Genomic DNA, 13,183 nt, shown 5'->3' on the forward strand with positions numbered 1-13,183 from the left:
GCTATTGTGTTTAATGTAGTGATTTTACCAGTCCGTGGGAGGGACACAGCTACTGGCTAGTTGAAGCCCACAGGGAGGGTTGCACTTAGTGGAGGTGAATGTAAACCAGCAGACACTTTTGTAATGGTGGAGATAATTAAATGAAATTGACCATTTTATCTTTGTTTTACTAGAAGACTGCTCTGTTGTACACTTTCATTACAATATTGCAATATTAGCAAACTCTTCATCATTCCAAGTTTATTCCAGATGTTGGTTGATGTAGTTTATATTGATGATTTTTTTTTTTCAAATAACCTCTTCGAGTTTGCGCTGTGTGTTGCACATTTATGCAGTTTGCAGTAGTTTGTAGTGGACTGTTGGGTACAGGCCAGATCAATGATAAAGACCACACTCTTTGACAAAGTGGGGTCTATTTTAATCCTCTACACAGGGATGGATCTAAGTAATACTGCTCCTTAACTCCAGGCTCATTTATGGACCCACTTATTAAAATGACCAATTACAATAATCATACAGTAAAAACAGGCACAGTATATACATTTCGGGGTGGCGTTACTGAGATTCACATAGACACAGTATCTTTGAACAAAACTATACTGTATGATTCTTTCTGTCAAGTTCCATTACCAGGCCAGTAAAATAAAATGTTGCCCTGCCAATCTTCACATCTGGATATGATTTATACAGATCTTTTTCAAATATCTATTTCACATATGCCAATCCCCTTCAGTGATGTCCTGGGATGCTTTCTTTCATTTGTTTTGGGGGGTTGAGGGGGTGGAGGTTGTTTGTTTGTTTCCTTGTTTTTTACAAAAATTGTCATTTCACATTATTTAACTGGTTCTTACATCTATATGTTGCTCTTCTAACTAACTTAGCTGTATTTCTCATTTCCTCTGTACAAATCTCTAAACCAGTTACAGATGCCTGAGTATGTGAGGCCATTTATAAAAGCCATGTGATCCCATCTGAACTGTTAGTATGAAGTTGTCTCCATGCCAACTGCAGAAGGGTATAGAATTGAAGCAACCACATACAAACAATACACTTGAATACACAATGCAATAGAGGTTTTTGACAGGTGATAATTATGAGTGTTAATACTCAGGTTTATTTATTTATTTATTATGTTTTATATAAAAAAACTCAGACAATTCACTTTGAATGTTAATGTTTTAATTTGCTTGTCTGAATTACTTGCATATTGATCTGCTACAAGCATGCAGAATCATTCTAGCCTGCATTGATTTGCACGGTATTGCTATCAATCACAATATACCAGCCATTGAAGGTGAGAATTTGAGAGATGACCTGCCTGAGCCTCAGGTAGGACACTATGATGCACAGGATCAGCTTGCTGGACAGGCAGTGAGGGATGCCATTGTAAACAACTACTTTCAGAAGGATCCTCCATTGGCGTTTCACATTAAAGATATGTCATGTTCCCCACATCTTTATTTCTACACAGCACACAGACACACTGAAAAAAAACATGTAAATAAATGGAAAACAAAGCTGTTGTTCTTGACAAAAGCTATACCACTAAATGTGTTTTTTCCTTAATCAGACATGCATTAATTTGCCAGCATGGATACAAAACTTAAAAAAATATGTGAAACATGTATTAATACTCTATTTGCATATAGCATGTGTTTTCTATCAAAATTCAAACAAAATATATATGTTCTATGATTATTTAAAAGCGAAACCCACCTTCTCAGTAGGATCAAAATGATCCTGATATTTTGAATAAAAGTAATCCTCATCGCCTCTCTAAATCCAATTATATTTAATCGTGATAAAAAGTGCGTCATGTTGACGTTTTGATAAAACCCAATTTCACAATATAATCCAGATGAAGTGCAGAAATCAGATCACCAACGTTTTGAAAAGCCGGCCCATGGTTATAAAGTGTGACCAAAGCCTGTCTAATTGTCTGAATATACTGTGGCACAATCTGTGGGGCTCCATCTGAGTGAAAATGAAATGTTTCCCCCATGCATCCATCTGGATAAAGCCGCAACAGTTTTGCTTTTTATTAAACCAGTCCTGTAATCCTGGTTATTGGTTTTGGTATTATTGCATTTTCTATGTGCATTTTTGGTTGTGTAGTGTGGCACATGCAGCAGATGGGTTACTTGGAATCCAAAAGAATGGCAAAAAGATTCCACTTTTCATATAATGTCTTTATTGCGATAGATATTTATGCTGTAATAAACTTCACGTCATGGGATTACTCCCCCAGATATGTGAAAGCTATAGGTGCTCAATTCTTGACATCCACTACAACCGGGGTAACAAACTCAGAGTGCCTGATGCCCATGTAGTAGGAAGGTGCTTTAGGATAGTTGATGGTGACCTTCTCTGGCCAATGAGCCCCTGGACCAGGGCTCTTTTTGTACTTGCCAATGGGGGGTTGGCGGGCCAGCAAGGAGTAAATAGGAAGCCGCTGCAGGTAGATGTTGACACTGGGCATGTCATGCTGGCCGGGACCTGGGCTCTTCGCCCAATCATATGCATAGTGGCCCACCTTGGATTGGGCTGTGATGGAGTAAGAGGGATAGGAAAGTTTGTTGGGTATGTTGGGGCCAAGCATAGAGTGCAGGGAATATCTGTCAGGAGCCGGGTTGGGGTCACAGCGCCTGTACCGCGTTCTGGAGCCCATGGTGTAGACCGGAGCTCGCGGTTCATTGACAGGACGCACCTTTTCATTGGCATACGTTCCAGGTCCTGGAACGTGAAAGAAAGCTGAAAAAAAATACAGTGGTAATAAAAATAAACTAGAGAAGTATTTTAAACCTGTTCCTAGTGGCTGCATCTAAAACAGCACCCATAGAAGCAGTTCCTATTTCAGTATTACTTTCTAGCAAGATTGAGGCTTAGTGAACTACTAATACATTGTACTGAAGCTCCATCCTTCAAAACAATGGACCTATTTACAAGAAGCAGCAGCAAGAAATAGAACGAAGAACAAAAAGATCTTTAGCTCAACAATGAGGAACCCGGGATGAGAATGCTATTTTTAATAAGAAATTCAATTTTTAAAGCCTGATTACTCACCAGTGTATTGGTTACTACCGTACAATTATTGAATAATCATGACGAGATGCTGGATTGGAATTGGTTCTGGATTAGGGATGGTCGATAATGGATTTTTCAATTATTAATAAACACACTTATTTGTAATCATGTTTTAACACCCAAAAACTGAGACTTTCTCCCAAATACATTGCTTTTTAGTCAGGTGTAGTCAAAGAACCAAAAACGATTTACAAAAAACTTGTTACCTTTATCACACATCATACATTGGCATATCCAGCTACTAATACTGATTACTGGCTAACAGTATTTTAGTGTGCAGGTTTACCTTGTCAGGTGCCCACAGGTGCACATCAATCTTAACCTGAACACCCCCTGCCAGCAATTCAGTCCTGGGCCAGAAGGCTCTAAGACAACAAACTCATTAGATTGACACTGTGGTCTAAACTCATGCCCTCTAGCACAATACGTTTATCAATCACACTTGTTCTGTCTGGTGAAAAGGGCCAGGTGATTCCTCACCAATGAAAAGAGAACAATCTTGAATCTAGACTTTTTTGCACATAGGTGCTGCTTGGACAGTATATGTGTATCTGTATGTATGTATAGACAATGCGTTCAGTAACTGAGACGCCTAGAGCAGCTCAGTTCTCCTCCTGAGCAGGTCAGGGTGCTATAGATTTCATCGGTGATTTGAGTGAGCAGAAAAACTCTCGCTCTGAACCACTCAGCTACTTAACACACACTAAGGGCCTCATTTACGAAGCGTTTACCGTACGCAAAACATAATTACCGTGCACAGTTCTGTCCCCGTCATATTTACTATTCCCATTTCCGTGCAGAAAACAAGGATTTAGTGGATACCGCCTCATTTGCATTGAATTAATGTGGAGCAGTGGTTAGGGCTCTGGACTCTTGACCAAAGGGTTGTGGGTTCTATCCCCAGTGGGGGACACTGCTGCTGTACCCTTGAGCAAGGTACTTTACCAAGATTGCTCCAGTAAAAACCCAACTTTATAAATGGGTAATTGTATGTAAAAATAATGTGATATCTTGTAACAATTGTAAGTCGCTCTGGATAAGGGCGTCTGCTAAGAAATAAATAATAATAATAATAATACCTATGCAAAGCAGCATGTTAAATACAGATAATGAGCTGCCATACACTAATGAGCTATCTATGACTATTTTATGAGCTATTTTATTCGTGTTGATTTGTACCATTTGGGTGTCAAACTAAAATCCCCCCCCCCCCCCTCCCCCGAAACAAGTAGTTTAAATCCATAACCAGTCAAAGTAACAATTAATCAAGAGAAAAACTTCCCAGGACATTTTAGTAAAACGTAAACAATAACAGCAGTACGTTTCTAAAATGCAGATGTGAAAGCAATATGTAAAAATGCAGATTTTGAGATGGTATGCTTTTTACAAATGCACATTTTCAAAGGCTAGCGCGACCTCTGCATCTCATTAAATGGTCCACGCAAATTACTTGTGTTACCGGAGTATCCCAAACATTACTTTCTTTACTTTTCTTTCTTGCCGTCTTACTTTAGAAAAGAATTGTCAAACATCGAAAGGTATTGTAGCTCAGTCAATACAGCATTTATAATTCTAGCACATGCTCTTAACTCCTGCACAGATCCAATCCCATCAGTAAACACTCACAGGGGGCGGGGCAGGGGGGAGAAGGTGAGCTCAATCGCATGCAGAATCAGTGAGTCAGACCAGAGGGGAGCAGAGAAGCTCTGCGCTTAATGCAAAAAATAATGGCTGATTCCAAATTGAATAATAAAAGCTTTTCTTTGCTTAAACCTTTTACACAAAAATGACTCACAGGATTGACTATCGGTAATTGTCAAACGATACGATGCATCGATAAATCGATGCATCGCCTCAGCTTTAGTTAATGCGACACTATGATTTATTTTGGGCTAACTGTAAGTAGACTAAGATTAAAAGTTTTGTTTCAATTTAAAATATTTTATTACTGTACTGTTTGAGACTATTGTACATAGCTATATTTTTACATATTGTAATGTGTACAGAGAACACATTAATATTATTTAATATGCCCTCATATGTATTTAGGAAAATACCATGAGCAGTCATCTCAGTTTTCCTCCTGCAATTCTGGCCAAATTACTGCCCCTCAGTAAATGAGGCCCCAAATATGTATGTATGTATCAACAAAACATAATTAGTATTTTATTCCAATAGTATCACAGAAATGCACATGTCCCTGGTAACACCTTAGAAAAGGTGAGGACATTTTATTTTATATGTATAGATAATACTGCATAAATGCTCCACAAATGAGTGAAATAAGCACAGCACTCATGAACGTTCACGGAGTATTCTTTTTAAAGCAATACATAACAGAATAGCAGCCTGCCTATGGATCAAGCAGTGTTGATTGAAAATGATTTGTAAGTCACAGTCAGTACGTGTCACTCCTTTTCCAGATGAATTGCCTTCTTTACCCAAACATTGCAAATTATTCGAACTGCTTGTGGTTAATAAGAATCCTCCTGAGGCAAGTCAATTAATGCATTCACAATACAGTTTGACTCAGCACAGCAATTTACAATCAGATTGAAAGCCTTAGACTGATTCCACACATCTGAAGAAGTGAAAGCAGAAGTGAGCGAAAGCCATTGGATTAATGTGCCATGCAGCACAGTGCAACATTTCAGACAAGAACCCTTTAATTAGGCAATAATGATAGTGAGGCCAACCATTACAGTGGAATAAAAGGCCAGCCCTTCCTGATCAATAGCAGGGGCACCAAGCCCAGAATTGTGTTTGTACCACAGGGAGGCTATTTATTTAAACTAATGGATTTGCTTCTCAATCATATAGCTATCATGACACGTATATTTCTTAGTGAAATAAAATGTATTATTTTTTTTTTAAATGAGTGGTGGTGTAATGCAGTTTTGTTTTGTGTAGGTGCAGCGCTCATATTTACAGAGGGTATGTCTGTATTTAGACATGTACCATACCCAATCCATCAATAAACATGTATCGCTATGCCACCTGCCACAAAAGCTATTACCATATTTAGGAAAAGAAAAGTTTTCAGTGCAGCACTAAATTAAATTCATAACACCTCACAGAGAAACAGAGAGCTGCTTAACATTTTCACGAAACATACCTTGAACAACAGCACATCATTGTCAGCCTGGTCACAGTCAACCCTTTATTGGGTTGGATGTCATTGTCTTGATCAGTTTTAGCTGTTCTTTTGCGCTGTCATGAAGGTACCCTTGAAGTTGCTAGTCTTATAATATCCAACAAAGAAGAAGAGAGCACTCTAATCTCATAAAGCACCTCTGATAGTACAGTGCTCCATTCTCCTCAGTACTGCGCCAAACTGTGTGGTAACTGGGGTGCTCATTTAATTGTAAACTCAATACGTTATTATTCCAGGAGAGTGCTCTAGAGAAATGTTAGGGATTTGCGGCTGGATTGTATATGAATGTAAAGTCTCCAAGATAAATAAAAAAGGGTGGTACTTCAAGTTATAAATAAGAAAAGCAATAAAACTCTATATAGTTCACTGGAAGGTACAGTTAGCATTTTTCATACATCGACTTACTCAAGTCCTTCTGCTTGCCCTGGATGGAGTAGACTGGAGCCCCATTGTTTCCCACCCGCGTGACTCTGCTGTCAATGAAGTAGCTGGATCCTGGGGCTTTCATCCGGGGGAGTGGCTCTGATCCAGAGAAAAAAGAAGAAAAAAAGAAAGAAAGATGCAAATTCATGAGGATATGTTCATACGCTTTATTAGGATCTGTACCTAACATCGGGTTGGACCACTGTTTGTCACAGCCTTGACACAACTCCAGAACCTGCTCAAGTTCCACACAACTTCTGCAGAGGGGCAGACAGAGAATTGTAATGACACACGCGTTGCTCATCCTAAACTTGCTCAATTGCATTGATTATTAGTTTTACCTTCTACAGCTGTGCGAGCTTCCCTGCTAACAATTGGGTTGTGAATGGCTATGATTTTTTATTGATGTTTTTCATTGCAAGGAAGCTTGCATAGGTGGTGAAGGTGAGACTAATAATCAAATTAGTCTCAACCGCTTACCTTTAGTCCCACATTGGTGATGCAAAAAGCCTTTGTGGGGAACTAACTAGAAACATGTTTTAAAATATGTTTTAATAGAGAAAATATCGCTGCTCGTTACACTCTTCCCCCCTTTCACCTTGGCAATCGGCTGCAGCCAATCTATAAATCTGGGTCAAGGCACTATTGTAACAGGGTGGAGGCTGGGCACAAACTGATGACCCTGTGCACTGCAAGAGAGCAAACCACAATGCGAAAGAGCCAGGCTCGTCTACATTCGTGATATTAGAGCTTTTAACCTCATGTCACCAACAGGGGACAGGACAGAATCCGTAATGACAGTGGATCACAAAACACTGCCCGTTACATAATGAAAAATCGATACAAGAATTGGAAACCAAATAACATGAATGATATGTAGGTGAGAATTATTTGTTTTTAATGTAAACCCAATCTATCCTACCTTGAAAGCAGTTATTTATAGTTGAGCATTAAATTAGACTTAAATTAAGTGAGAACATTTTAAACAGCCGTTTCCGAATCATTTTCCTAAGGCTTATGAAGTTTCAGCATGATTACACATCTGCTTGACGTTCAAGTGCGATTCTTGAAAAGTTTAAAGTTATTCAGTAAAACAGTCTTTAGTTTAAGCATCTTAAATCGCTTCTAAATGGATCGCCAAGCATTGGTAATAATTCCTTTTAAACAGAATATTCTTTGCCTTGTACCTGAAAGGTCCTCGATTTCATATCGCACTGCCCTTACCCAGTTTCGTGCCAAAGGAGTATGCAGGATTCATCTGTTTGGTGGGGTCGTGTTTCCGGAAACCCACAGTGGAGGGAAGGCCATACCTCCCAGGCCCCGGACCTGAAACAGAGACAGGTGTGAGACGAGAACTGGCGACGCAAATAACGAAAACAGGGCGGGAGAACTCTCTACTGCATCAACTAAAGGAACTGCTCTGATACAATAGTTACTGCAAACTCAAAAAAGCAAGTGGCATGTTAAAGATGGCATGGTACTTCAAACATGTGCAGTAAGAAATTTAAATTGGGATACCTTCTGCACCACAGTAAAATAACTGAAAATGTTGCTAATGTGAATATTAGCTATTCTTTTGCAGTGATCATTACCTGCTAGATAATTTCCTAAAATTGACCCTGCTTCTTCGCTTCCCCTGGTCTGTGTCTAGTCATCAGCAGGTGCAGTACCGCCTCTGACAGTAGGTGTCTCTGTTGCTCAAAGGTACATTTATTCTGATATGTTGAAAATAACAGCTGTACTTTTTCTGTATTAATGTAGAGATGTCGGTGACTACAGCATGGAGTCTAAAAATCTAAAAAGGACGATTCTAATATTGTTGGCTTTTGCAATCATCTTATGAGGGATAATGACCACTCTGCACGGGGCCTGACCCTACCCTCCCCCCTCTTTACACCCAACTGTATCTCGACCAGCCCCTCTGTATGTTTCTCACTCACCCCTCATTCTCCCTAAAATGATGGGCTCGTTATCACCTTCTTCTTTCATCTTCCTAAAGATAAAAATCGGAATGAGTTGAAAGCTCCTTAGGACACAAACTGTCACTGTTCCTTGTGCTAGTCCTGCAATTATTGTTACCATGGAAACTATTACAGCTGATGATGCATTGACAATGCTTTCCAGTATTCTAATAGAACTCTGAGTAGCTGCTCAGCTCAGCAGTGCCACCAACAAAGCAAACAGGAGTTTTACTTTTTTCAAAGTAGTAGACTATCTATGATTTTAGGATAATGAAAGAGTACCAGGGTGTAGGTTTATACACATCGCAACCCATACTACCGCTATCAGCTGTTTTCACAGACCCCAGTTAGCACTAATCTTTGACTATCCAATATTACTTTCGGTGGCGGTGATGTGTAGGGTGGCTCATTGTGTAAGAATCATAATTTCGCACAGTTTGAGAAGCCAGAACCGCTCAGCTTCACTTTGCATTGCTGTCTCCGAATCTGCAGACATTTGTTATACAATAACACCCTACACACGACAGGTTAATTTTTATAAAACTGTTTGTGCCAAAAACTTGGCAGTGGTTAGGTTGCTTGCATTGGAGTGTGGGGATTCATCCCTAGACTCCACCAAGTTAAACAAATAAGAGAAACTATGATAGAATGTAGTAAGCCAGTGGACCTCACAAAAAAAAAAAATAATAATAATTGAGTGACCAAAGTACTGCCAAATCATATTTTTTTTCCTCACAAAACGTTTTAAAGTTTTTCATACTTTCTTATTACAAAAGTGACTCCATTTTGCTTCAAACTGCTCCCCCGACCTCATTTTAGTCACAATAGCTTCAGATTTCTCTCTTTCTCTCTGGCAAACTGGGGATTTCAAAGTGTCCAGTACTGCCAGGGGCTCCATTAGTTTCTTAGCTAAGCTATCTCTCAAGATTGATATTGTGCTCTTAAACATACCATGAGTGCAGCTTTATTGAGGTCTCTTGCCTTTTGACCTAAACTCAGTGTTCCAAAGTAGTTCTCTCCAAACAAAAATTTTCCATCCATTGTGTGCTATGGACAAGCAAACATCCCGTTTACTGTTTTCCAACCGCAAGACTTTAAAATAAACAATTTGGCAGTTTTTGTGGTTAACATCTAGTGAATATTATGGGAACAAGCATTTAAAACTGGCGTTTTGTAAAATGTGCTACTAGTCTATTTCCTACATTTTAACTTCACTTGTCTGTGTGCACTCTCTCAGAATAAAGAGCTTTTTGTAACAAAAATCATTTTAGATGTTTGGACACACGCTCCCCCCTTTAAAACCTAATACTGTGTGCCCAACAAACGCATTCTTGCTACAGAACCTGCAACAACAGTAAGCTAGCTTGACTGCCAACAGCCTCACAGTACTTTCTGGAATGTGGAAATAAAGGACAATGGGCATTGTGAGAGAGTAGTAGACATGATTTGCATAGGACAATATATTCAGAAAGCTCTTTGTGTAAAAGTGTGTGATCCAAAAAGGGAAAAGACTGGCGTTGTAGCAGTATTTTAATCCAGCCACTGAGGGAGCCTACTTCCCTTAATATGTAGGAGAAACTATGGCTTCAGCCCCATGTTTACTGAGGGTAAAACCCCAGGGGATATCACTCTCACCTGGACATGTCAAACCACCTGGGAATCCATAATGATGCTTGGAGGGATATTTAAACACAGGCCAGGATTTACATAGCTGTGCCTGCCTCAACGGCATGGCAGAGGAACCAAGCCAATGTGAACGTTGTCCTGTTCTAAAATGTCAAAGCCAGCTTGCCTATCCAAGTTTCAACAACTCCTGAAAAGAGTCATTTTTATGAGGGCTGTATTGTCAACTATCATTTGACGTAAACATTTTGTATTTTATTAGAGACAAGCATCAAATAAGGATTCTCTATGAAGGGCATATTGTCAACTGCCAATTGAAAAAAAAAACTGCCAAGCAAAAATAAAGTCTTTATTGACCATGTTTCTAGGACATGATACTATGTTATGTACTGTACAGATGTTTGTATATCTAGTATTACTTGGTAACTTCATATACACATATGTATAGTGCTCCCCCTTTATAAGACGGCCCTTTATACTGTGGAACACGTTATAAGGCGGTACGGTCACGGCTCCCATTTACCCCATAATGCCATTACACCAACACTAGCATTCTCGTTACAAGACGGAACACAAACAGCACGGTCTCTTAACTATGGCTCCCGACTACAGCATTATAAAGGGGAGCACTGTATATATGTTTGTATGTATATATGTATATTGCCACAAGAAGGAAATAATAAGGTTCATATTTCCAGCATGCAGTCATCTACTATTCATGCTGTCAATTTATATTCCTTTTTTAGTTAGTCTGCCTTTGAAGGAGGATAATATTAAATCAGGTCAGTGCAAACATTTCACTTTCTAAGAGTTTTCAGAGATGTTGTTTTCTCACACTCAATTGGAAAACTGACTCAGTGGCTCTGTGGTTTTTGAATGAAGTTAAATTAAACTTGACTTTTTTTTAAACAGTCTAGAAACATTTAATGAATTTCTGATTTTATTTCAATCGACAAAGCTCTTTAAATAACTTGTAATGAATCTCCTCTTAGCAGCTGATGAGTCAATAAAACTGACATCAGCATAAGACCCCTGCTTACCTCTCAAACAGAGCTTGCTCTTTAGCTGAATGGTAAGACATTCGTCTGTATGGTTTGCGGTTTGCATCCAGCCCTCGCCTTCCCATTCAATGCAATGGGCTGGGATGTCAACTCCTTACAAACTGAAACAGAATTTGTATGCATTTAGGGTGATGGTATGGACTGGGCTGCCTAGTCATGTTGTTGAGGTAGAATCATTTGGATCCTTTAAGACCCAACTTGACAAAGTTCCAAGATCAATCAGCTACAAGGAAATGGACAAGCTTAGATGGGCTGAATGGCCTCCATTTGTAACTGTTCTTATAATTGTATTAGAAAATTGCATTGGAAACATACACAGGCTAATGCAGGGGTCTTAGTGGGGAGCTGGGCAAAAAATAGTGAATGAAAAAGCAAAATAATTGATAATACTTTAAGGAAACAGGATTTTTTTTGTATTTGATCTAAACTGAGCTCTAGGATCAGTCTAGTGACCTCTGATTTTGGCATGGCAACCTACAGCTGGTTCTCATCTTTTAAGAGGCTGTTAAGCTCCCTGTGTGACTGCTTAGAGAGACGACATGCAACTTCATGTAAGCTACGAAAGAACCCAGTTTAGTTATGATAAGATTATATAAGATGACGTATGACTGGTTTCACAGTCAGTGAATTACCACTACAAACTACATGTTACTTTAGATAAGGTAGTCCAAGATTAGTGCAAACCAGTGCGAACCGGTGTCTAGGGATGATTAAAGCTTATGCTCCAATAGTAAAATAGAATTACACTGATGAAGGCACTAGCCAAAGCTTTACATTCTTATAAATTTTACATTTTATAAATAAGATTAGATAATGCCCAACTTTTAATACTTTGTCCACAGTCCTGCTTACATCAGTAAACAAAACATTTATAAATAGACCTTGTTTCATGCTTAGCATAGGGAGGGTACAAATGGAAGCTGAACACTGAGGGAGAAAGTCTGTTGAGGTATATTGACTATTGAGCTCATAGGCTGCTCTTCTGTTCTAGTTGCCTGCTATAAACATATGCAATGTCGGCTACATCAGCCAATCTGTCTTTAATTTGAACACAAGCAGCACACTGATAAGGGTTTTTTTTCCAGCAAAGCAAGGTGGTAGACACTGGTTCTTCCTTCTAAGACACTTTGGCTGATCTAGCCTTTGTTTATATATATGGAGTTCAAACAGTACAGTGCCTGTATATTTATTCAAAACACAAAACAAAACAAACAAAATAAAACCCTAACCTCAAGTTGGAGCACTAGCTAACCCTGAACAAAAGTTATTGTATTCTTGCTCTTATTGTATTACTTGTATTGTAACACTTGAAATGTATTTGCTTACGATTGTAAGTCGCCCTGGATAAGGGCGTCTGCTAAGAAATAAATAATAATAATAATAATAATAACAGTTCTGTCTATAAAACCGGATGGCTAAGCCGTTTACTGGTAACCAAACCCACTTGTTCTAAAACAAGTTACCTACAATACCTTTCACCCTCACACAGGTCTCTTCACAGGCTTAGGCCTTCACACACACAAACAACTAACAAACATTTCCTCCCCGTTTTTATATACACCTGCCTGCTTGATCACAGGCAGGTGCATCTCATTACTGGCTTAAAAGCCAATCAGCCCCAAGGTATCCTGGGGGATTTAGTCCTATATCCTCCAGGACTACATTTGCATTTATTTCTTCCCCCTACTCTGCCACAACACCATAAAAAGGTAAGGAGGCAGTAAAAAAAAAAAAAAAAAAAATAATAATAATAATAATAATAATAATAATAATAATAATAATAATAATAATAATAATAATAATAATAATAATGATATTATTATCATCATCATCATCATCATCATTATTATTAATAATACTGACTTAGGCACCTACAT

The 13,183-nt window shown here is 38.7% G+C and overlaps 1 protein-coding gene across 2 annotated transcripts; it reads right to left on the reverse strand.

The window, feature by feature from the left end:
* Positions 1–1,205: 1,205 nt before the first annotated feature.
* On the reverse strand, positions 1,206–12,816 carry LOC117428310 (outer dense fiber protein 3-like). Of its 2 annotated transcripts, XM_034902170.2 has the most exons (6): positions 12,770–12,815; positions 11,286–11,407; positions 8,602–8,654; positions 7,886–7,987; positions 6,644–6,760; positions 1,206–2,751 (listed from the first exon to the last, which is right to left on the reverse strand). In XM_034902170.2, exons 2-6 carry the CDS (start codon positions 11,369–11,371, stop codon positions 2,270–2,272), a joined length of 840 nt encoding a protein of 279 aa, XP_034758061.2. In that variant the 5' UTR covers positions 11,372–11,407; positions 12,770–12,815; the 3' UTR covers positions 1,206–2,269. The 2 variants fall into 2 exon arrangements, with proteins under 2 accessions (XP_034758061.2, XP_058850900.1); XM_058994917.1 differs by lacking the exon at positions 8,602–8,654 and having other exon boundaries at positions 12,779–12,816.
* Between the last annotated feature and the right edge of the window lie 367 nt (positions 12,817–13,183).

Source organism: Acipenser ruthenus, chromosome 21, assembly GCF_902713425.1.
Source record: "Acipenser ruthenus chromosome 21, fAciRut3.2 maternal haplotype, whole genome shotgun sequence".
Lineage (NCBI taxonomy): Eukaryota > Metazoa > Chordata > Actinopteri > Acipenseriformes > Acipenseridae > Acipenser > Acipenser ruthenus.